Source organism: Dicentrarchus labrax, unplaced genomic scaffold (assembly GCF_905237075.1).
Source record: "Dicentrarchus labrax unplaced genomic scaffold, dlabrax2021, whole genome shotgun sequence".
In the NCBI taxonomy this organism is placed as follows: Eukaryota; Metazoa; Chordata; class Actinopteri; family Moronidae; genus Dicentrarchus; species Dicentrarchus labrax.
In genome coordinates, this window is record NW_026136707.1 from 17959957 (window position 1) to 17984058 (window position 24102).

Sequence of the window (24102 nt, forward strand, 5' to 3'; positions counted from 1 at the left end):
TCAAGTCCCTGACACTTTACATGTGACTGTCTTTGTGTGTATATTTGGTATTGGTCCATATATACACTCTTTTTGGTTGTGTGGTTGTTTCTTCACACTGTCTGTGTCTGTGTAATGAGTGCTGTTTTCTACATTCAAAAGGTGATAATAACCTCCCAGTTATGTTGTCACACTGTTTGTGCTTGCTAGAGAGGGGAAATTAGGTACACAGTAAGGGGAGGTGTTTGGAGCCTGTATTTAAAGGGTCTCCAAAGTTTTTTCAAGGAACTATAAAGATCTAAACAATTTGCATCAAGCCTGAGGCTATTTTCTTTCTAAGGAAACGTACTGAATTTCAATTGGCAATGACGTAATAGTGCAGAGCATAAATTAATTTATGTTTAAATATGTATACAGTGGCTATAATGCCTGCATAACTCTACCTGTTTTTCTGTGAGGATGACTCTGCCCAGCAGCTGGTCCTCTAGTCCTCTCATGGTGACTGTGAAGTCAATGATGGAGGTGCGTGCACTGATCTCAGGGGTGTAAGCCGGGTTAGGCAGCTTGGTGGTCACATACAGCCTGAAGCCCTTCATCACATCAACCTCTTTGTCACCCACTTTCACCTGTAGAAAGCAAGATAGCGGTAGGGAAAGACACATTCTCAATATCCATCAGCATGTGAATTATATAACATATATAACACAATGCCAAATAGAGAGCACAAAGTCGGAATCACAAAATAACTATACACATATATCAAAAGCAAATTTACAAGTAGGAAACAAGTTGTGCTGATTATTTAGCCAGATCTTTCCTGAACCACTTCAAGAATACAAAAACATAACCCATAACTGCACATTTGTCATGAAATTAAGCAGATGTCATTGAAAATGGGCCATACTAAAATGTGATAAAGACAGATTCAGCTGCTCAGAAACATTTCTTGTGTGTGTTTAGGTAAGAAAATGTCTGTACATGTGGATGAATGTGTGCTTGTGTTTGCTCTGATCAGCATTTAATTACTCATGGCAATATAACTTCTAATTATCCATCTGCCGGTTTGTCCCTGGAGCTGTCGGACGCAGACACCTTCACTTCCTCCTCACACCAGGATATTAATAGAAATTAAAGCTTTTCAGGAGAGGGTGGGCGTAAGTGTGTAGACACCTCTAATCAGGCCTCTCATTAGGTAGCTGAGAGACTTCTGATTGAATGTGTTGGCTGCATGTAACATGCGCTTTCTTGTAATCACTTTAAGGTGAGAATGCGTGTGCATGTTTTTCTGCATTTATATGGTACTGAATGTCTGATGTGTGTGTGTGTGTGTGTGTGTGTGTGTGTGTGTGTGTGTGAGAGAGAGGGGAGGCAGCTGCAGTGTCAGCTGCTGAATAACCACCATCAGCCAGAGCCAGGAGTTGAGAGGCGATAATGAGAGAGAGAGAGAAATGCCTAGAAGCAAACTTTCACTCTGCCTCTTTCTCGCAACTTCTTACATTCTGTATGATTTCATTTTTTCTGTGTGTGAGAAAGGGATCACAATGACAAGTTTTAAAACCCATTCTTGTTGTGATGTACAGCACAGTAACTTAAGTTCATGGCTATCTGGATGACAATTGGATGACAATCAAAATTTAAAGTAACTCCAACAGTACATTGCAGGATACTAGGATGCTGAGACACTATTTACTACTATTTTTCAACATCTAGCTGAAAATATTAAGAGCACAAGAAAAAAATATCTAGTAGGGTAGAGGCACAAAATCTCTGAAGTGAGACCCTCTATACAAGTACACTGTAATTTTTTTTAATGGGACGGACACTCATTATGAACTCATTCATTTGACTTGCGATGGTAGAAACAAGTTCAAGTACAGATATTAAATGCAGGATAATTTTGTTTGTCTATTAGATTTAATTTGAAATTAATTTAAGTGCTAATTAAATTAAATTAATTCATAATTAAAGAGTTTTCCTGGATATTTAGGTGGTCTTCTCATCTCACATGCAGCTGCTTAAAAAAATCAGCAACTCTCAATGCTGATTCAAAGTCAAAAGACCTCCAATTTGCCACAATCTAATACACTTTTACAAGAGCTGGTGATGCTCAACTTCTATATTAACACAAATAATTAAATGAAAGTGGAAAATTAAGAAATTCAATGTGCCACAGACCCAAAGAAACAGGAAGGAATTACTTCTGGTCACTCACACAGCACACAATAAAAACCTGTCCCAAGACAATTAACATGATTCGGGGCAGGTGCTCCAGCTGGCACAGTTGAAGAAATCTCTCAACCTCCTATATTGTTACCCAGTGACTGGGCTTGCTTTCCCCTGTCTGAGCTAACCAACCTGTAGCAGTACATGTGTGACAGTTGGCATGGCAAGTGGGACCTGGCCAAGTCCCATCATGCCTCCCACCAGTGCTCGAAACACACCTGCCCATTTCACACCTTTCTAACCAAGAAAAAAAAATCTGGGACACGAGGGTCTCATGAGGTTTCTTTCTGCCATGTTACCTTGTAAGTGGACCCGGTTTTGATGAAGTTTTTTTCGAGGATGTTGTCAAGTGCAGGGTCCAACTCTTCCCCTACATCTTCGATCAAAAGGGGGCGTCCAAGAGACAAACTGTCTTCCAGGTGGTTCTTGAAGTACTTATGGTTCAGTGAGGTGATCTGGGATCAGAATATAGGACCTTTATTAATATATGGATATAAAAAATGATGATTGAATCACATAAAAATGCAATGCATTTGACAGCTGGAAGCATTCATTTCTATACATGCTGGACATTTTTTGGTGTCTTTTCACAAGTGTTAGATTTTAATGGGATCAAACCTTAAAAATTCTCTGTAACACAGAAACAGTGTTTTGATGTTATTATGTGATCACCTACTAACTGACCTCAGCAGCCATCACATTGTTTCCAATAGACTGATGAGCAAATTTATAAGTCAGACAGTGAGAAATGAAGGAGACACACATTTTAGTTCTCCCTCATTCCTCCTAAGCTACAAAGGCCAAGCTCTGTCTGAGAAATGTGACTAGTCAAACTAAAAACACATCACTTTTTAAGATGAGCCATTTTTAGAAAACCTTATAAAATAAATACAGTTGGTTTGATGAGGTCACTTGTAGAAAGGGTTTAAAACCACTGCTTCAGGAAATGCATCTTCAGGACACTCATAATACGATTGCAGAATGCATTCACTCAGATCAGAGATTGCCCTTAACAGGGCCAGTGACCTTGGCTGGTCTTATTACGCCTGCAGAATTCTACAGTACTTTTTCAAGGCGCTGTAAAAAAAGGAAAAGCATGTTGGACAACGAAAAGGGCAAACACTACAGTGCAAGAGCTGAGCATCTAGAACTATTCTTTCAAATGATGAAAAGATTTTAAAACGCTCTAAATCTCACACTACAAAAACTGGCACAGGAGTAAGGGAAAAAATGCACTGTTCAATGGGTATGGTGCTTAGAAATAGAGGTATAAAAAGTAAATTTGAATTATTAGATAATAAGATAATGACAGAACTATGAAAATGAAAAGTCTGAAAATCAATAACTTGACTCACTGTGATATACATATGTGATATCCGATAGACCCACCAGAATGTTGTTGGTCTTATGTAATGTTATGAAATGGTACACCCTCTTCGTCCCTTAAAAGATGTACAGATTTAAAAAAATCCCAAACCTGCAGCTCATTCCTAGCCTCTTTGTTCTTAATCCAGATTTTTCCCTGCGTCTGGGGGTCAACAAGGAGGGGGAAGCGGGCGGCTTTGGTGACAATGATGCCATTCTGAATAGACAGGTCATCATTAGGGAGCCCCTGTAAGATGGAAGACAAATCACTGGTTAAGTTTCGGTCATGATGTTTATTCAAACAGATGCCAGCTAATTAATTATGTTTTTAGTAGGATTCTGCTTCATTTAACTAATTCTGTTTTGTTATTCAGTATTTGATTGCAGAAAAACAAAATATAGCTACATACATACTGCAAAGAATGATGTAAATTATTAATAATTAACTAACTAACAAAAAGTCAGGCAACTCCAATATAAAGTCTTCATAGAAAATAGAAGAAAGAAACTATGTTTTGAAGAGAAAAGGTCACATTTCTTTAAGTCCAGACATTTTCAAAGCAGTTTTTTCTGGTAAAAGCTGATGAAAAACAACTTGCAAAACAAGTACCTAGAAAGTAGATAAACAATATACAGTATACAAATATCACATACCGTTTACACTGCATCAGTATGCACTAAAACAGCTGATTTGGTTGGCAGTAGTTACCAAAATAGATCACTGACCTGTAGGTTCCACTCGCTAACGGTGGGTGCGTCAATGAGCAGCTCGGTCAGATTAAGGTTGTTGCCAAATGGAATACGACGCTGCTTCAACTCCCGCTGCCAGTCACTAAGTAGAAGGTTACGGAACTCCTGATTGAAGGGGCCAGAGTAAGAGAGGAAGGCTGTGGCCAGAAGAACGTCACCTGGAACAAGATTACAAAGGTGTTGCTAGGAGTGCATGCAACACTTAAATACCGCTTATTAAATATAAAAAAAAAGGTCTTGAAGAGTAATGCCAGCACAATCAGAAAATGGTCCATGCTGTGGCAGGTTTTGTTGCAATAAAACGTAAAAGTAGTGGAGAAATATTATTATGTTAGCTGTACATTAGGAATTAAATGGCATGTCATTTTGACCACATTGTTGGTAATTAGAAGTATTAGTATGCATTAATGGCATTCTGCATTTACAGTAGGCTAGTAATTCAAGAGTTATTTGTTTAATCATCTAACCAAAATGGTATAAATTCATACATTATTGATTCAAACAATGCTCCACAACATCAAACAAACAACTCATTGTTATTCATGAGAGGGCATTCATTATTATTATTAAATTGCAGAGACATTTCTCTCTTGAAGCCTGCTTTGTAACCCACCAACAAGGCGTTTGGTTTGGGCAGCAAACTCTTTGCTCTGCTCTGTCCATCTCTCCTTCTCCCCAGCCAGACCGCTGATGAGACTGGATGCCGTCTGCATCTTGTGTCTGCAGCGCTCAGCATCCTCCAGCAGTGTCTGATGGAAAGGAAGGGCAGACAATCAGGTCAGTAGGCTGATGTGTCTGTTTGGCCTCCCAGTCTGTCCTTACAGCTGTCTCTTCATCAATCCATCCATCAAACTCCTATTTGACCATTTATTCTCTGTATATTCTCTGTGTGTGTATTTACAGTGTATAAATCTGTTGATATGGACAAAGACTGTTCATATAATAGTATATAGTATAGTTCTGAAATAATGAAGTCCTTTGTGACTTTAGATCCTTTCTAATCCCAGTACAATAGGACTCAACATAGGATCACTGGTATAAAACTGACAAATATAATTTCACATTTTCTTTATCATCGTGTTGGTTTTCTCCACGACAACCAATGGATGGATGGATTTATTTGGATTTTCCTGTCAGCATGTTTATCCTATGTGACTGCCCAAAGGAGCTTTTCTTTTTAAAAATATAGTAAGAGGTCAACAGCACCTTTTGTCACACTTATCCTTTTGTCAGCTGCTCACAGGCAATAATGAGGGTTGTGTGCCCAACAGTAATAATGTCTGTTTCATCAATAAAGACTGCCTGGTATAGGCATTCTCTTAATTAAAAAGCATATCAAAGTCAACAGTGTTGAACGATTCTGCAGCAAGCCCTTCAATCTTACTTTTAGCCCTTGGAGATGAACAGCTCTGCATCTTAATCACAAAATTATAAAAAGAGTCAACTTGGGCTGTCCAGATTTCCTAATCAGAGAGTGTTGGTGCACATACTGTTCCATTTACATGCTGTTATCACAGAACAGAGAGTACTGATGAAGAAAAACACACACACACACACACACACACACACACACACACACAGACACAGACACAGACACAGACACACACACACACACACACACACACACACACACACACACACACACACACAAAGCAGACAGTCTTACACAAACTGCACACACACAAACAGTATAGTTACACTCATTTAAAAAGTGGCCTAACTCAGGTTGAGTCATTTTCTATTTTTATTGTGTGTGTGATTCCAGTTTATAGGCTCATTATCTATTTTAACGAATAAGGTAGCTTATTCGATAAAAAACTAGAAAACACTGTAATATCATAATGTTGATGTTAAAATATCAATAGAAAGTTAAAGCCTAGTGAAACCTTTCTTCCAACATAAATTTAGAAAAATATACTAATTATAGATTTGGTTTAGCTGAAATAAGGCCACCACATTATTTCTCAATCTCATTTTATATTTCATTTTCCACCATATTTCACTTTTAACTATGAAAAAAATGGGATCACCAGTTTGGATTTAGAGACTTAGCAGTGCAATAGCATGTGCGATTAAAACTCACCTAAGAAGAAATGATATTGTAATTCCCCATTATATAACAGGTTTCAGTAGAACAGACTAACACCAGATGTCTGATTGTATAATGTTATCCATGTTCATTAATTAGCCTTAAGCCTTAAACATCTGCTTTATATCACATGATCCAGTTGTTGTTTCAAATGTTTTTTCAGCACACACTGCTCTCTTTTTGTGTGGTAAACTGATTTATACTTGTGTTTCGAGGTAACACAATTAAAGTAAAGTAAAGCTATTGACCTGTTTCTCCATCATGGCCTTCTCATACTCCGCCTGTACCACATCCAGCTCTGCCTGCTTGGCATCCAGCTCAGCCTGCGCCTTCTGAAGGTCCACGTTAGCTATGGCCAGACGATTCTGCTGCACTGCTAGGTTAGCCTAAAAGGAAAGGAAGAAAGACAGAGAGATCTGTGATGTATTCATTACACATACAAAGCCTTTAGAGGTCATACTCAGTTCTCTGGTTGGAAGGGTAAGAAACAGGGACAGACATAGGATGAAAGAGAAGATAGACCAGATGAGGTGAAGGTGGGGAGGATTTGACAGAAAAACAGGAGAGAAAAGGTGGTAGGCATTGGTGTTTTGTTGTGGAGAAGAACTGGGACAGTTCTTTCTATATTCTAAACTAAAGAATTAAGGATTATTATAGAAGGATTATTATATAAAAAAATCACTGTCTGGTTTGGATCGGCCACCAAACAGGACAGGAATCAGAATCACTTTTAATGGCCAGGTATGTGTGCATATACAAGGTATTTGACTCCTTTTTTATGTTGCTCTCAATGAATAAACACAGGCTAACAGCATAAATAAACAGTTCAACAAAAAAAGACTTATATGTGCAGTTATACATCTATAAACAAACATTTGTAGACAGTAGACAATAGTGCAATGCTGCAGAGTGCAAAGGATGCTGAAATAAATATTTTACATGCAGGTATCTTTATGTACATGAGGTATGTGGATATGACAGTATATAAAGTATGCATAGAAACTGCATTTTCAGCAATGGAAAATAAGAATGAATGGTTTCATTAAGAGTCCTAGGGTTATTGTACATGGCAGTTAGCTGTTGCTCAGGGTGATGGTCTGTGGGTAGAAACCGTTCCTGTGTCGGTTTGTTTTGGCATACAGTGCTCTGTAGCGCCTACCAGAGGGGAGGAGTTGGAACAGGTTGTGTCCAGGTTGAGATGGATCTGCAGTGATGTTACCTGCCCGTTTCCTGACTCTGGACAGGTAAAGGTCCTGAATGGAGGGCAGGTTGGCACCAATGATCCTCTCTGTAGTAACTAATTATTGCTAAAAAACTATTTTGAGGTCACAATAATCTTTGAACTCAGAATCAGGTTTATTGCCAAGTAGGATTTTACATATAAGGAATTTGCCTTGGTAAATTGGTGCATTACAGTAAACATAGAGAATAGAAATAAAGAATAGAAACAGTAACAGATAAAAAGAGAATATATGCAAATATAAATAGAAAGACAATAAGTACAATATAACCATTGTTTAAATAAATGAAGAGCTGTACAGTTTGCAGGAATGTGCTACATATTGTTCAGGGAATGTGCAATTTAGGAGTGTGACCTTTAAGTCAAAAGTTTCACTAATTCAGCATCCAACCAACTGTGAAATATGGTCACAATCTCTTTCTGTCTCGAGTTATGGTGTTGAATAATTGCTAAAAAAAAAAGGACAAGTCATTACTCAGCTGTTGTGTTCACCCCTCTTGTAGAGTTTTGTGTATGCTAAGTAGGACGTGTGGTTGCCTGTGCACAACTGGCTCCAGTTGGTGAGGCATGGGCCATTTTCACCTTTCCTACTTCCTGCCTGATGAGCTGAAGATCCTGATCGAATTGAGAATGCAACTCAGGGAACTGAAACTATAAAAGCTTGGGATGCCTGACAGTCAGGTAGTGATGGGAATTCCGGTTCTTTTTAGTGAGCCAGATCATTTGGCTCAGCTCACCAAGAAGAGCCGGCTCTTTCGGCTCCCAAACGGCTCTTTATTTTACCACTTTTACCTTTTATAATTCTGCCAAATTTAGCACTGTTTTGATTTATGGCCTGTATGTGTACACATATATCACTTAAATTATTCAATACACCCTCTGTACTGAAGTATTCAAAAGTAAAAATGATATTTTCTAATATCAATAAATTGCTGTATCCAATTGTTTTCATTCCATTTGCAGACCCTTGTAACTCTCTAAAACCACCCAACTTGCTTGTAGAACCACTCTGCTGCACAAAGCAGATAGAAACACCTATGAAAACTTAAGCATAGAAATTTAAAAAAAGGACAGCCATTGACATTTTACATTTTTATTTAAACACACACCGCTAACAAAACAAGTAAAGTACTGAAAAAAAAAGTAATAAATACAGGACTCAAGTAAATGTGCTTTGTTAAAGGGACATTGTGTAGTGTTTTAAGTATTTTATTAGCTAAAATCAATGTCTTTATTCATAAATGTGTCCTCATTGGTGTAAAATTACCTCTGCCAATGATCTGACTTATCCTCGTAAGCGAAGAATTTCTTATCTGTATATACATTGGACGGGCAAGTCCATGGAGGCTTCCATGTCGTTCCGCCATTTTGAAAAACTATAATCGCCGAGAGGGACATAAAGCACTAGCCTACCTGTCTTGCTAATCCACAACGCATTTTCGTTCGGAGCCAGCGTCACGTGACCAGCTATAACGGAGAAGGAGATCAGTGAGAGGCGCTTGTCACTGCCCCGGCACATTTGAAAGTCTGCACTGCACTTTAGTTCATAATGGAGGATCATACTTATGCCGAGCCACAGCAGAAGGAATCCTCGTCGCCAAAAAAGCGAAAAAGGGAATTAAAAAGGCAACGTGACCGGAGAATTAAAAAAACAAGGGTAAACATAGGGGTAGCTTTTCCCAGGTGGAAAGAGCTAAGGAAGGAGAAAGACTATCAAAGAGATGCTGAATTTGCCTGCTTTCTCCTCGACAGGTAGGCTTCTTGGTACATAACGGCTACCGTATTTGCAGTACGCATTTGAAAACGCGAGGCACTACAGAGTACTATTCGTTTGAATGCAAAATACAATTTCACCGCTAGATGGGAGAAATTCCTACACAATGTCCCTTTAATGCCCACCACTGACATCTGGACAAATAAAACCAAAATTACTGGTATAGAGTAAAAATAATCATAAATAAATTACATAATGAAAATAAATATATTGCAATGGGCAAACCAGCAGCAGCCAACCGTTTTAGGTCTCTATGAACTAACCACCATCAACTATCTAAGTGTAACTTTTTGTTAATTTTTTTATCTGCCCTGTATCCTATCATATCATTCTGCCCTGTATTACTTCACAAAACAAAATAAATAAATAAAAACGGCTCAAGGACAGGAGCCGGCTCCCATCGTTTACTTAAAAGAGCCTGCTCTTTGAATTGGCTCGTTTGCAACCGACACGTCACGACAGTCAGGGTGGCTCGAATTTGCACCTTCCAAACTTGCTTTTGTTGTTCAATATGTCAGGTTGATAACTGTTCATCTTGTAGTAACTTGTTGAAAATAGTATTAAAGCATTCACTAACTACCTAGGGACTGGGCCAGGTATAGTCTATAACAATTTTACATCATCTGGTGATGTCTGGAGACATCTGGTTTTACATTGTTTCCCTTTGTAAATATAACGTTGTGGTCACAGTGACTTTTGACTGTTGACCACCAAAATCTAATCTCTTCATACTTGAGTCCAAATAGACATTTGTGCCAAGTTTGAAGAAATCTCTTCAAGACATTCCTGAGATATCACGTTCACAAGTATGGGATGGATGGACAAAATACCCTGAAACATATTGCACGGCTATCTTTGGGCTAGGACAGCATAAACTTAGTAAATATGAGGGTGAATGGTAGGAAAAAGGAAATTTAGACGTGTAAAGACATGTCACAGGTGCAGATACAGGGACTCAAAGCCTTAAGAGCCAAACTCCAGTTGCAAGAATAGAGATTTGCAAAAAAAATGGGGGAGATGGAGAGAAACTGAAAATAAACAGGGCAGAGGGGTGATGAGAAGGGCAAGGGAGGAGGAAAGGGAGTCTGAGGACGTCAGAGGAAACGCAGAGAGGATATTTTCTGTGTAGAGCTGGCTCTGTGGAGAAAGCATTGGAAGAGGTTTAGAGTCAGGGATTCAGAGAAACGTTGTGAGTATGTCTAAGTGTGTGTGAATTTCAGTGTGTTTGGGTGGCCTTGGGAAGAGGAAGTCTGGAGCATTCATTTAATATTTATTGACATCTGAGAGGACCATCCCTGCCTGTCTTTCTGCCTGTCTGTCTGTTTGTCCAACTGTATCTCTGTCTGGCAGTCTGGCTGGCCAGCTTAAAGGAAAGCCACCACAGAGCTGGAAACCAGAAAATCAATTTGTTCCACGCTAAAGTAAAAGGTCAGGATCAAAGAGGAGAGGCAGGGAGTTCTCATAGAGGTTGTAGTGAATAAGAGAAAAACAGAATGTGTGTGAAAGAGAGAAACAGAGAAAATGAGAGAATGAGGGAGAAAGTCAGTGAGAGAGGAGATAAGGGAAACTCGGAAAGTAGGAAAGGAGCAAGATGGGGGATTTTAACAACAAACTACATGAGAGAAATAAAGGTGCAGACAGAGAAAATGGAGAAAATGAGGTGTGGCGAGGGCAAAATAAGCAGGAAAATGAGTCCTGGTCACAAAGAGGGAAGGAAATAAACAACACAGTAACAGAAGGGTAAGCAGAGGTGATCATCACGTTTTAGTGAGCACATCCAAAAGTATATTCAGCAAGTTGAAGCTTTTAAATGATTGTCATGCATCCAACATCCACAGACTGCACTGGCAGGAAACAGGGACATTTGCATGAAATCACTGGGTTTAGTAAGCAAGCAGGTTTGTGTGTGTGTGTGTGTGTGTGTGTGTGTGGGGTGTGAGTGTGTGTGTGTGTGTGTGTGTGTGTGTGTGTGTGTGTGTGTGTGTGTGTGTGGGGAGTGGGTGTGTGTGTGTGTGTGTGTGTGTGTGTGTGTGTGTGTGTGTGTGTGTGTGTGTGGGTGGGTGGGTGTGTGAGCGGGTGTGAGCGGGTGTGTGTGTGTGTGTGTGTGTGTGTGTGTGTGTGTGTTGCTGTGCTTATTAATAACGGATTCAGCTTGAATGTAAAAAAAGAAAGTTTGAAAAGTTCATTAATTTAACATCTTTACATTAGTGTGACTTGGTAAGATTTTATCTTTTGATAATGCTGATGCAAGCTTATATCCTTATAACCTGATTAGAAAATAATAAATTCAAAAGAGCATACAAAACACTGACCAAAGTATCAGGTAAAGACAAGTAAGCTATGATCTTAAAATAACTCCCTTGATGTTAATTTACACACAAACTCTAATTTCAACCTCAAAGGGTGATCTAAATTTCAAGATAATAATTAATACGTTCTTTTGCATTTGATCTTTATCAAATTCAGGACTCTACTTTGTGAATGGTGACTGGTACAATGCATTTCATGAACAAGCTGTCTGCCTCGGGAGATACAAGTCAGGGTTTGTACTCCGATTAAATTAAATTTAAATAGGCCCTGGGAATTTGACTTGAGATGCACCCAGTTTTAGTATTTTTACTTTTGTATGCTCATGATCAATTGATAAAAGCCTAATTCTCTCTCGCTCTTTCTCTGTCTGTCTCAAAATTCAAACTTCTATTCTACAGCATCAGCTAAACCATTTTTGCTGCCAAAATCTGGGAATATGAATAAATTCTTCTCATATCAGAATAAATTCTCATTCTCATATTAGTGACAGTTTGTGCTGTTTTTGTAGCCTGGGGCTGCTGTGCAGAAAAACAACCCTCACTATAATTGTTCCTTATTCATCAGCGTGGAAGAGTGGGAGGCCATGGACTTTACCCAGGGTGTGTGTTTGTGTGTGTGTGTGTGTGTGTGTGTGTGTGTGTGTGTGTGTGTGTGTGTGTGTGTGTGTGTGTGTGTGAGGGCTGCTGATGACAGGTGAATCACAGTGTGTGTGTTTGTAGGGGGTAACTGAAGTTGAGATGTGACAACTGAAACTGTCAATGAGTCTACTCAACTACAGATCAACTACACTCTATGTTACCTTCAAGGGTAAGACCTCCTTGTTGATGGAGAAGAAGGAGGCCATAGCTTTTGTCCACGATGCAAGGCCGGCCACATTGCCACACACCCTCTTGGCTGTTTCAATGTTGTAGTCGGGCATGTCAAAATAAGGCTGCAGCAGCTCCACCATTTCCTCATTAATGGTGTCTTTGGGGAATTGCTGCAGGGGAGGCAGAGAGAGAGAGAGAGAGAGAGAGAGAGAGAGAGAGATAAAAAAAAGTGGTGGGAGGGGGGAGTGAGAACAGATAATTTGAATGAAAAAAGACTATGCTTATTTCAGTCATTATGCAAAGAATATAAACGTTTAGCACAGATGTTACTCATAAAACAGGATTCTGCATATGTTACTTAAAAACAAAGAATGTACAACTATATGAAATTAGAGAAAAAGAAGTGGAGCTGTGGTGATTGGGAAAAACAAAGAGGTGCACAAGGTAAACAGACAACACGTGAGAGAGATGGGTAGACAGAAAAAAATAAATATGAGAGGGGAGTAAAAGTGTAATTTGTGGAGTGTTATCTGACTGACTGTACCTATTTTAAACATTTAATTATCCTGATTTATTTATGCCTCCTTGCATTCAGCCTACTACGAATTTTGTTGATCAAAAATAATGCATTTAACAGCAGCTAATTTTATCCATTAAAAATTGAGTAAGACACAAGTGAGTATAAAAAGTGTACAATTCACTGCAAGGTGAGGGCAGTGATTCTGCTGCATACACACAGACACTTGTAGCATCTTGAAACAGGACACTAAGATACTAAGATATTATTGAATGTAATTACCTTTTTCCTGCAAGAATGCTATTACCCACCAACATAATAGTATAATCTTATGTTTTATGATTTGATTTTACAACAGAAGAGACTATAATTTATAATTTCTATGGAAGTGCAGGGAATAAGCCTTCACATGTGATGTGGAGCTGGTGGTGGTCCTTCCGTAATGCATGTACAATGATATTACCTTTTTTTCCATGTTTCATATTATGGTAAATAATTCTGAAGGCTACCAAGGATATCCCCCATATCACAAGGCATATGTGAGCAAGCCTTCTGTAGCATCTATGCCTTTCTTCAATCTCAGGTGTATACATTTATTATTAGAGAATGTACCTGCAGGCTGCCCAGGAAGTTTCCAGCTGTCATGAGTTTTAGGGACTCCTGCCAGGACGGCGTGTTGCAGTTCTTCTCTGGGTCAATCTTCACTGTGTTGACACGCCTCTGGAAGAGCAGCAGGACGCAGTCCATGATCCGCATGATGAGGTGGGGGGGGCGACCAAGTGTGCGTACAGTGGCAATGTCCGATGGCTTGATTGTCTGAGTGGGTACAGAGAAAAGAAATGTAAGATACAATAATTTGGACTGTGTCTGAATGTTTAATGATATTGGATAGCTTTTGTGAATTGAACATAAGGACAACATGGATTAATATTAGTCTAGTGCCTCTATCTTTTCATGACTTGATATATAAAGATAATATTTGACAATATAAAGCAGAGGAAGAGTATGGATAAAATCCAACCAGAAGCACTGAAAAGGAGAGATAAAGGGGAATAAAGGAAGCATTAAGACTGTAAGTATAAACTCCAACAGAATGAGAGGAATTCTGCAAAGAGGGATGGAGAATTACTTCATGGGGCTGATTAAAATGAGAGACAGCAGGAGAGTAAAGAAAATGTACCAGTGAGAGTTGTTTGGTGCTTCATCAGGCCCCCTGCCCGCTCGTCTCATCTCCTTTCCTTTTTGCACTTTCCTCGTTTCTGCTCTTTTCTCCCTGCTCCATTTCCTCATTTCTGCGCTTTCCTTCCCTGCTCCATTTCCACTCTCTTTTATCACCCCAAGTGTAGTGTGAATCTCCCACCAGAGACTCTGCCAGCAGCAGGTTTATCTTCAACTTCCACTTTCACAAACTCCTCTCCTCTCCACTGCTTTTCATGGAAATGTCTCAATAAGACTCAAAATTTCAATTTAGCTTAACAAGATCAGAGGTACTTTAAAACAAATATATATATATATATATATATATATATATATATATATTTGCATGATTGTGGGTCTTCTTGCAGTAAATCAGTTTTGTGCATGTTGTTTTCTATGAAGGTCACTAGTGAAACTAGAATGCTTTAAGTATCAAATTGCTAATTTCTAGATTCCTACCCTTGACTTTTACATGTTGCACTACTGTATGTCATGCAACAGCATTAATCTTTTCATTTTTAAACCTTTCAGTTAACTAAATGCCATGGCATAGCTATTCTAGCAATATTTTACCAAGTAAAGTCAAAACTCTCCCTACAGTATGTAAACCGGATAATGTTTTCATACAGTCAATGAATGAAATATCTTTCCTACTGTATATACTTATAATTAAACAACAGCACTCAAAAAAATACATCATCAAAATACATAATCCAATCCAAATGGATCGCCCAAGGGTTTCCTGTTTGGAAATATATGGTTTCGAACCACAGCAGCAAGATGAAATTTCTAATCAGGGACCTGCCATAGGAGATCTGTATGCAACCAACTACCCAGGAGGACAGTTTTAATTACAACACAGCTCCAGGCCCCAGAGCATCATGCTAACTTTAGACACACCGTGGTGGGAAGGCTGAAGGCAAAACCGGCATGGAGCTGCACACAGCAAGTCAGAGTGCTCTAAGTGGCACCCTGAAGCAACACAAAGTGAGGGAGCAAGAAAAATATTGGTAGGGGAGACATTAAGCAACACAGAGGAGGGCAATAAACTGCTCCAACACACAGTTTACTGACAATTTTTAACCCTCAGGCTATCTTTTAGAGCAGCACTGTATTATACAGTAGACTTGAATGGAACTGTCAGTAGAAGATATTTTACTCTATTCACTCTCTCTCTCTCTCTCTCTCACACACACACACACACACACACACACACACACACACACATATATATGATTGTGTTCATATATATATGTACACACCAATCAGCCATACATTATAACCACCCTGACTGATCTGTGGCTACGCAGTCCCATATCAACAATCTGTGAAGCACTGTTTGTGTTGACACCTTTCTATCAGAACCAGCAGTAACTTTTCAGCAATTTCGGCTACATCATCATTCATCAGTTAGCCTTGGCTGCCCATGACCCTGTTGTCAGTTCATACCCTTCTCCTTCTTTGGACCACTTTTGAAAGGTACTGACCACTGCAGACCGGGAACACAAGTTTGGACTCACCTGCAGTGCAGCCTCTGCTTCCTGAAGAGCTGGCCGAGCAGCTTCAAGTTTCTCCTCAGCGATGGCCTTATCAGCTGAGATGCTGTCTACAATGGCCTGGGCCTTGTCCTTCACTTTCTGCACCTCAACCTTCACTCGCTCTGCAGCCTGGGCTTTTACGGTCACCTCTTTCAATACCTGGGTGTACAGACAAAAAATGAACATGGCCATGAATCAATGCAAACTCAGCTTTTATTCCTTCTTTAATATCAACAAAACAAAAACAACTGGTAACCACATGTTTATTTTGTTAACTGTAGTATACTGAGTGTACTGTATAATTGTATAATAAAGTAGTAAATGCTGCAATCTGATGTTGTAAAAAATGTATTAATGTAAAAGTCTGTTTTTCAAGGTGTTTAAAATTCCTAAAATCTAAATAAAAATATTGTGTAAAAAAGAAAAAGGTCTGTGAAATTTTAAGCAAACTAAAAAAGCCAACTGTAGTAAAAGTATGTATCTTCAGAGACACTCCCTGAACCTAATGACACACACACACACACACACACACACACACACACACACACACACACACACACACACACACACACACACACACACACATGGAAACACACTCTCCTGCCTGAAACCTACCATATCAGCCTTGTCATTGGCAACCTGTAGCTCCTTCTCTTTCACTTCCAGCTCCTTGCTGAGTGCTGCTACAGATTCTGATGCCTCCTTCAACTTTTGGAGACCAGTGTTCATCCTAAACAGGAGAAATATTAAACATAAGTTGCATGCAATTCCAACAAGTATCATGCACCTTGCTAATGTGGGCTAGACTATCTGAACATCTACAGCTGGGGTCCTGTTTGTTCTCAATATCTATAAACTTTCAAGATGAACAACATGACATGACAGAATCTGTGGTCCACTGGGCACCAGGTGGTGAAAATACTTGCATATTATCTAACAGATTTTCCACAGTGGGCTTGTAGTATGCGTCTCACCAAAATTCGAAATGACATGATATCCCAGGTGCCAATAAATCTTTGGAGGCATGGGGACAGCTGATAAGCAGACATAAGCTCAAGCTCTTGAAAAAAGGAGCACGGAAATGTTGGTGTTCTGAGATGTGTGATTTATTGCTGTGGTTTATACTGTATTCTAAAAAAAATGACTCATAACTGATGGTTCTGGACTGGCCCCTTTGATGACTGCTTACTTCATTAGGATGCATCCCAATTAATCAATAACTATTGACTAAGATTGTGTTCAATCTGTGACACAGGTCTTTCAAATATCTACCTGTGAAAAAAGCTGAAAAAGCCTGATTACTTATGACTGGCCACTCATGGGGACTAAGAGGAAGACTAGACTATAGATTTAAGATTCAACAACTTTATTAATCTATTATCATTTACTGAACACAAGCCTAACTAATTGTAAGAGATGCAGAACCTATGCAGTTATGCAGTTGCAGTATTGACTCTAAAGTGGAATCAACTTAAATTCTACAAAGACTATAAGGAGTTAAAATATATGTTAACAAGTATAGCAAATATTGAACTTCTGTTTACCTGTTAGCCAGGGTATGGACTTCAGACCTCTTCTCCTTATAGATGGTCTTGTAACCCTGAATGAAGGACAGGTAGGACTTTGGTGTGACGTGGGTGGACCGTCGGTATCTAGATTCAAATTAGATTTCATTAGGTTACGTTCATGTCAAATTAGAAAAAGAAAAGTAGGAGAATCCTTTGCACAATGTTTTAACCTTTTACCCACATTTAGTAGAAAATGGATTTACCCAATTGCTCATTCTTAATATTACTTTTGTGCTGAAATACTTTCCAACTCTGATTTACATGAGGGCCTAAAATTACTGCTATATTTATACCATACTATATTTACTGCTAAGAAACATTCTGGCCCACCCTGGTGGCGTAGTGGTTAGGCCACTGACCACAAACAGCAATGTCATCAGTTTTGTTTATTAAACTGTCCCAACATAACTAGAATAACATTTTGATTTTGTTTAGGGCTGTATTGCTGCCTAAGTAGACACAGAGAGGCAGTCTTAATACATTGTTGTACCTCTGGAAGTAGTCCACACACTTCTCTGCCACACCATCCTGAAAGGACCCCATGCACTGGACTACTTCACTTTTAACCTGGGGTGAGCAGTCGATTTCATAGACTGACAGGAAATGCTCCGACACTGAAGGCCAGAAAGATGGAGGAGGAAGAATGAGAGAGAGCAGAATTAAGTGGAGAAAAATAGTGGAGAGTGGAAATTGATTACAGAAAACAGACTAGCAATTGTAGACATAAATTCATTTAAGCTTCTTTACTGCTCAATACTCTGACAGAGACATTGTAATTGATAATTTTCTAAGCAGGAATGGCCGTGTAATTCCATGGGACATTATGGATTACTGGTTACATATATTACTACAGCATCTGTGTCATTCTTCCAACTTATTCAACAAAATATGGGATGGACATTCGGAAACACAAGAGAAGAACAGGGGATAATGGAAAATATTGACATTTCCACAGTTAATCTTCAAACTGACATGCTAACAGACATGCAAGAAATTGCTTTTCGGGGCAAAATGAGCTATGCAGATATAATATAACTGAAAATCTAATTACGATCTATATAGTGTAGTTGAAGGCATTTATGAACAATATTCTGAGGCAACATCTATAAGATTAATAACAGACATTAATAATAGACAAATGATAAACAACTTTAGTCATGCTGCTGGGATTTTTGCTTTTGTGATTTGCACTTCAAGGCCACATAGTTTTTACAGCACTAACAAACAGCAACCACACAAAATGGACGATAGAGTACATGGATATATACATATTGGGAAACAAATGCTACCATTAGATCATATTAATTTAAATTGTCTGTGAAATGTACCTGCAACAAGAGCATCTTTTGGCCACCGGCTGAACCAGTCCATTGTGCAACCAGATATCAATGCTGGAAACTTTAATGACCGGTTGCGGAACTTTTCCCCGACAGGCGAGAAACACAGAACAACATGGAGATTATGTCGAACTCGTGACATGAAGTAGTCATACAGGTTTTCATTGGTTGGAGGTCGCCTGGGAAACTCCCGCTTCATAACAGGGATGAGATCACTTAGGATCTCGTCGATCTCATCACGAGCAAATAAGCTTGACACCTAAGGTTAGAAACACACAATCACACAGAGCCATTAATGTCAAGTTATATCATCAATTCATCTTTATCATCTCCTTTCTGTCATCTGCTCAATTAGTTTGTACTAACAATACTGATAAGAGAACACAGAACTGCTCCACATTTTGTAAAGTGTGTGTTTAGTATCAGGTCAGGTCTAAGGATTAATTTTATTTTAGAGAAAAAGAAAAAAGCTAACATATATTATTATACTGAAAATATAAAATGACGAGGTCATCATCTATAGTTTAGCACTATTAAGTTTTGAGTGCTTATGAAAAGTGACATTTCCCAAGTATTTTCCAAGTAACATATTTAAAATTAAACCCTTAAAATAGTGCTGTGATGTTCATTTCCTGTTTTGATTAGATTTCATCACATGCTCAACTTTTGACATTTGTCTCAATCTCTTGATTTCCTCTGACCCTTTACTATATGAATGTTTAGTTTATGTAAAAAAAAAAGGAAAGAAAAGAAAAAGCAATTGTTAAGCAGCTGATGGAGAGTAAAGCAGTATATCTCATTTCTATTCACTTACAGTAGTTTAGGGTAACTAGATTTGAACTGAAAATGGATGTTGATTTAAATATACATGTTTGCTCAGACTGGTTAGGCACAGAGCTGCAGGCACTTGTTGATACCCTGCTCATTCTTCCCGTAGCCGGAAAATCCTCATTCTGGGAAAAACACCCACCTTTTCAGGTTTTACCTAAGGGGATAGTGGTAAATGCATCTTTTCAGAATGCTTTTTGAGCCTTTTTGCTAAATCCCTAGTTACCAGAGAGAGAGCAAGTAACAGAGAGGGGATAGTGCAGAAGAGAATCGTGATGTGGGGCATGAGGTGTTGTGATTAGAAGCACCATGTCTCTAACATCTGCTGGGTTACTCTCACATAAACAACAACTTCACACAGATCACACTAGCTCACTCTTCCTTTATTCATTTCTCATCTCTGTCACTGTCTCTCACACATAGTCATCCTAACGCTTCTGCAACACAAACTTCTCTCTCTCGCCAACATACACAAACAACACACAAACCTCTTCCCTGCTCCCCACTTCTATTTACCTTCCCTTGAAAAGCAGCTGCTGCATAAGTTGTAATTTAGGAAAGGCGAGAGAGGAGCAGGTGGAGGAGAGGGTGGATGTGGATGTTATGATAAGGTTTATGAGAGGAAGTAAACAAAAAAAGGCAAAAGGACAAATTGGATTAAAAAATTTGGAGGTGAAGGAAAAGTAAGATGTTTTGGTTTGAGGATCATTGTGTATAAAAAAAATATTAAGCACAAGTGAAATGTATGCATGTTCCAAATACATTTGGAATTGTCATGCTGAGTAAATAATGAAATAGTAGTAAATTTTAGTTATTATCAATTTGACTGTTGCTCAAAGGATAAATTAAGAACTAGTCTCAGGTCTCAACTTTGGCAACTAGAAAGTCAAAGGCGAACATACACAGACTACTAGAGATAAAAGTAATGGTAAGTTCAAAAAAGGAATTTTAGCTGGATTAGAGTTATGTTATATTAGAAGAAGCATAGGCAAAAAGCCATCTTGCTTATTTAGATTCAAGGTGTATGTATCCTCACTAAAGTCCAGTGTTTACATGTCTCTCCATTTAAGTGTTGGCCTGTCATCATTGTGATGGCTGTGGCTGCATCATTGAGGTTGAAGTGATGGGACCTGTGCATAAGCAGAAGGGGGGGAGCATGTGTAAATCAATCAATGAGTGCACAACATAGGGCTGTTTTTTTGGATAGATTACCTTTTCCCCCCCTGCAGTATTCCCTCTTTTGATCTTAGACTAAAATAATAAAATATGTAATGTACAAATGTGATCAGTTTTTAATTCACAAGATTTAACAAGATGTACAAGATAGGCTACATGTCTAGCATTAAGATGCTGTTATGAAACGCCCCTGTTTTCACAGCTTGTTGCTCTCACAGAACATACACATCAAAGCAGTGGGGGCTGGGCAGATGCAGGTACAAAGCAGCAAGACTCATATATCAGCACAGCAGTAGGAGCAGCAGCCCGATGGAGAAGTAACTGGGGGAGAGATACTGTATACAAAATAATTAAATAGCTTGAAATCAGGCATGTGTAAAATAAATAAAACATAATTTGTTCACTTGGTTGTCTTATACCAAAGTTTCCTGAATGGTCTTGCATTGTGCAGTACTCTTTCAACTCTTTCATTTTTAAGAGTAGCCATTCATAGGTACCTTTTTATTTTATTGTGATGGCATCTTTGGTGCTGAAGTCATTGCTGTAGTGTTTTTATAGCACTGTCCTCAAATACTAATCACAACAGTTAGGAAGAAGGAGGAGAAAAAGGAGGTAAAGAAGATGAAGAAAGCAAAGAGGAGGAGAATAGAATGGAAGAGAAAACAGGGAGGAGAAAGGATTATCTGAATTCTAAGTCCAAAGGGAAATATGGATGAGAAGGAAGGGGCTTAGAAGCACATGAATAACCAGGAGAACAAGGAAGGGTGAGGAGACGAAGAGGACATCAATGAAGAGTAGGACTAAGAAGTGCGAATGCGGGCGAGGAAGGGAAATAAAGGGCAACAAGGGAACAGAACAGGAGGAAAGTTGGATAATGAGAGGAAAAGGATGATGAAAATAACAAAAAAGAGGAGTAGCTGTGGTGTCCAGGAAAACAGCAGGGAAAGATGTACAAGTAAGACAAGAAGAGGGGGAAGAGGATCGTGAAGAGGATAGTAAGTTAAAGCAGAGAAAAGTGCTTTGGACATGCTGTAATTACCCCAATTACACCTGAGCTACTGGATCCAGTGCAGTGGATGATGCTGGGACTGCAGCTGAGAAATGTGAAGACAGTGGCACTTGACCTTGAAGATACTTGCTGCTACCCTATGCTACTGCTGTTGTTGCAGATTAATAGAAGAAATGGCATTATGCAGCTGTACTGCAGTACAGAGAAGACCTAGCTGTCAGTTACAGCTTCACTTTAACATCCAAATCGATGAGAAAATAACTGTGAAATGCTATCGTATTGAAAGGGAAAATGCAATTTGCTTTTTTAATTTGACCGAATTGAGATAAACTGCACTGCTCATAACCCAGATGGAGACTACATGGTTTTCTCTCGTCTAGGTCTGTGCTGCGGCTGCCTTGGCGTCACATTCATGAAATGTTTATTTCACTCATGGGCATATGCCAGCTGTCAGTTTTAGCAGCGCAACTAAAGTATAATTGAAGCTTTTGTGCTGGAAAAACTAGATGTCAATGTAAGTATCTGAGTCAGCAGCTGCTTTGTGTATCCACAGTAAGCTTTCCTCAAAATAAAGTGTTGATTATTGAAACTGCCATAAAAACACAGATGTGCCACTGCATTCAGTAAAATGTAATTAATCAGAAAAACACATTTGTGTGAAGGGAGCAATAGATCTGGGGTTTTTTTCTTCTGGGCATCACTCTTATTCAGGTATTTAGGAAAAGACAGGAGCGGTTTTTCACTTGCTCTACACGTCTCTGGTAAATTGCACTGATAAGTAAGACTTAAATAAGTATAAAAATATATTGATCTATGTGTATACAGTATGCACTATGAAATATTTAGTTGAATATACCAATCTCAGAATAATTCTGCTTTATGTGAGATCATAGCAGTGAAATTCTGTGACATTATTCCATTTAAATCCACATGATTAAACAGTGAAGATGCTGATGGTTATCCAGTTTTTTCCTGTCTCAAGCGGCAGAACATTTAAAAAAAAAAAAACAAGATGTGATCTTTATCTAGGAAGTTGCTCATGCTTTCACTTTTTTTTATATTTGAACTATTGTAACTTCCTGTGCTGTACAATCGACTGTCTCACATTCAGCTGGTCCAAAATGTATCTGCATGTATTTTTAGTTTTGCAGAAACCTTTGGTGCTTGTCCCGCCTGTCTGTTTGGAAATGAATTTTACTGCTAATATTTAAGATAGCTAGATAACACAGATAGCCTATTGCTGACCTGCACAATATCTCTGGTATGTTCCCCATGAGCCAGAATGAAGATTCATGTGTTTGTTCACAGCACCAAACCAAGCAGGACCTTTTCCTTTGAGGCCCCTTCAGTTATTAAACTCCCAGAGAATCTCAGCTGCTTTTAAATGTCTTGTTAAATGTAGGTTCACATTAACTACAAGTTTATATTCATATAAGCATGGAGTCATGCATGTGTGTGTGTTTTTGTGTCTTTTTTCCATGTGTGCTCCTGACCTCTCCAGATGACAGGACGTTGTTCATGTACTCGAGGAAGGACTCGTCTTTGATTTCATTGTCAGTAAAGATGAAGCTGATGCCTTTGCCATGTTGGCCAGCTGTTCTGTACAAACCCTTCAGGTCATCCATCAGGTTGGCTGTGTTGTATGAGCTGGAAAAGAACAGAATGCATTAAAATGAATATGCAGATTACTTTTACTGTTTCTGCTACTGTCAGACAAAATTTACAGAGAGAAATAAATAAATGGAAAATGGTGTGTATGTGTATTTGAATACATTTGACTGTGTGAATGATGCTGTTTGAGTTAGGAATTATGTACTGTTTGATCACAGTGTGCAGTTATAAATCACTTCTTTCTGACCGCGGTGGCATCCATGTCACAGGCAAAGTTCAGTGCATTGCTAAAATATACAGCATGTTGCTTCACTCTTATATGATAATCATTACACAAGTCATCCCTTAATTTTTTATGATTACATTTTGAACAGTGATCTGCAAACCTGGCTTTGCATATGGATGTATGTTATAGTGTGTTGCAATGAAAAACTGAATAATAATAATAATCCATTATAATAATCATAACAATTACATTTTATTTATTTTTATTTATAGAGCGCTTTTCTAGGATCTTGAAGACACTTCACATAAGTTAAAAAAAAAATAGGTGATAGAATCACTCGCCGCCTTGGAACAGAGCTCTGTGTGAATGTATGTATTCGGATAGTTACAGTTGCAAGTATGAACAGACTAATAGATTTCTGGCTTGAAAGGTGGTAAAGAAGCAAGCATGTGCCTCCATCTGTTTTTGTGTGTTTGTATTGTGAACTCAAGTGAAAGATTGGGCGTGAGGTTGTGAAAATTGAACATTAATGGGTGGAAAAAAAAATAATAAAAAC

At 38.7% G+C, this 24102-nt stretch overlaps 1 protein-coding gene across 3 annotated transcripts in view; it reads right to left on the reverse strand.

Moving 5' to 3' along the window:
* dnah5 (dynein, axonemal, heavy chain 5) overlaps positions 1 to 24102 on the reverse strand; it is a 97997-nt gene that overhangs the window by 21483 nt on the left and 52412 nt on the right. For all 3 annotated transcript variants that reach the window (XM_051406558.1, XM_051406557.1, XM_051406556.1), the window contains 14 exons: positions 23203 to 23356; positions 18688 to 18955; positions 17850 to 17973; positions 17336 to 17443; positions 16407 to 16521; positions 15774 to 15950; positions 13669 to 13872; positions 12530 to 12709; positions 6655 to 6792; positions 4931 to 5066; positions 4294 to 4475; positions 3680 to 3814; positions 2502 to 2657; positions 423 to 605 (listed from right to left, as the gene is read on the reverse strand). In XM_051406558.1, the coding sequence (XP_051262518.1) occupies positions 423 to 605; positions 2502 to 2657; positions 3680 to 3814; positions 4294 to 4475; positions 4931 to 5066; positions 6655 to 6792; positions 12530 to 12709; positions 13669 to 13872; positions 15774 to 15950; positions 16407 to 16521; positions 17336 to 17443; positions 17850 to 17973; positions 18688 to 18955; positions 23203 to 23356 (2260 nt within the window). The remainder of the gene's footprint in view (positions 1 to 422; positions 606 to 2501; positions 2658 to 3679; positions 3815 to 4293; positions 4476 to 4930; positions 5067 to 6654; positions 6793 to 12529; positions 12710 to 13668; positions 13873 to 15773; positions 15951 to 16406; positions 16522 to 17335; positions 17444 to 17849; positions 17974 to 18687; positions 18956 to 23202; positions 23357 to 24102) is intronic.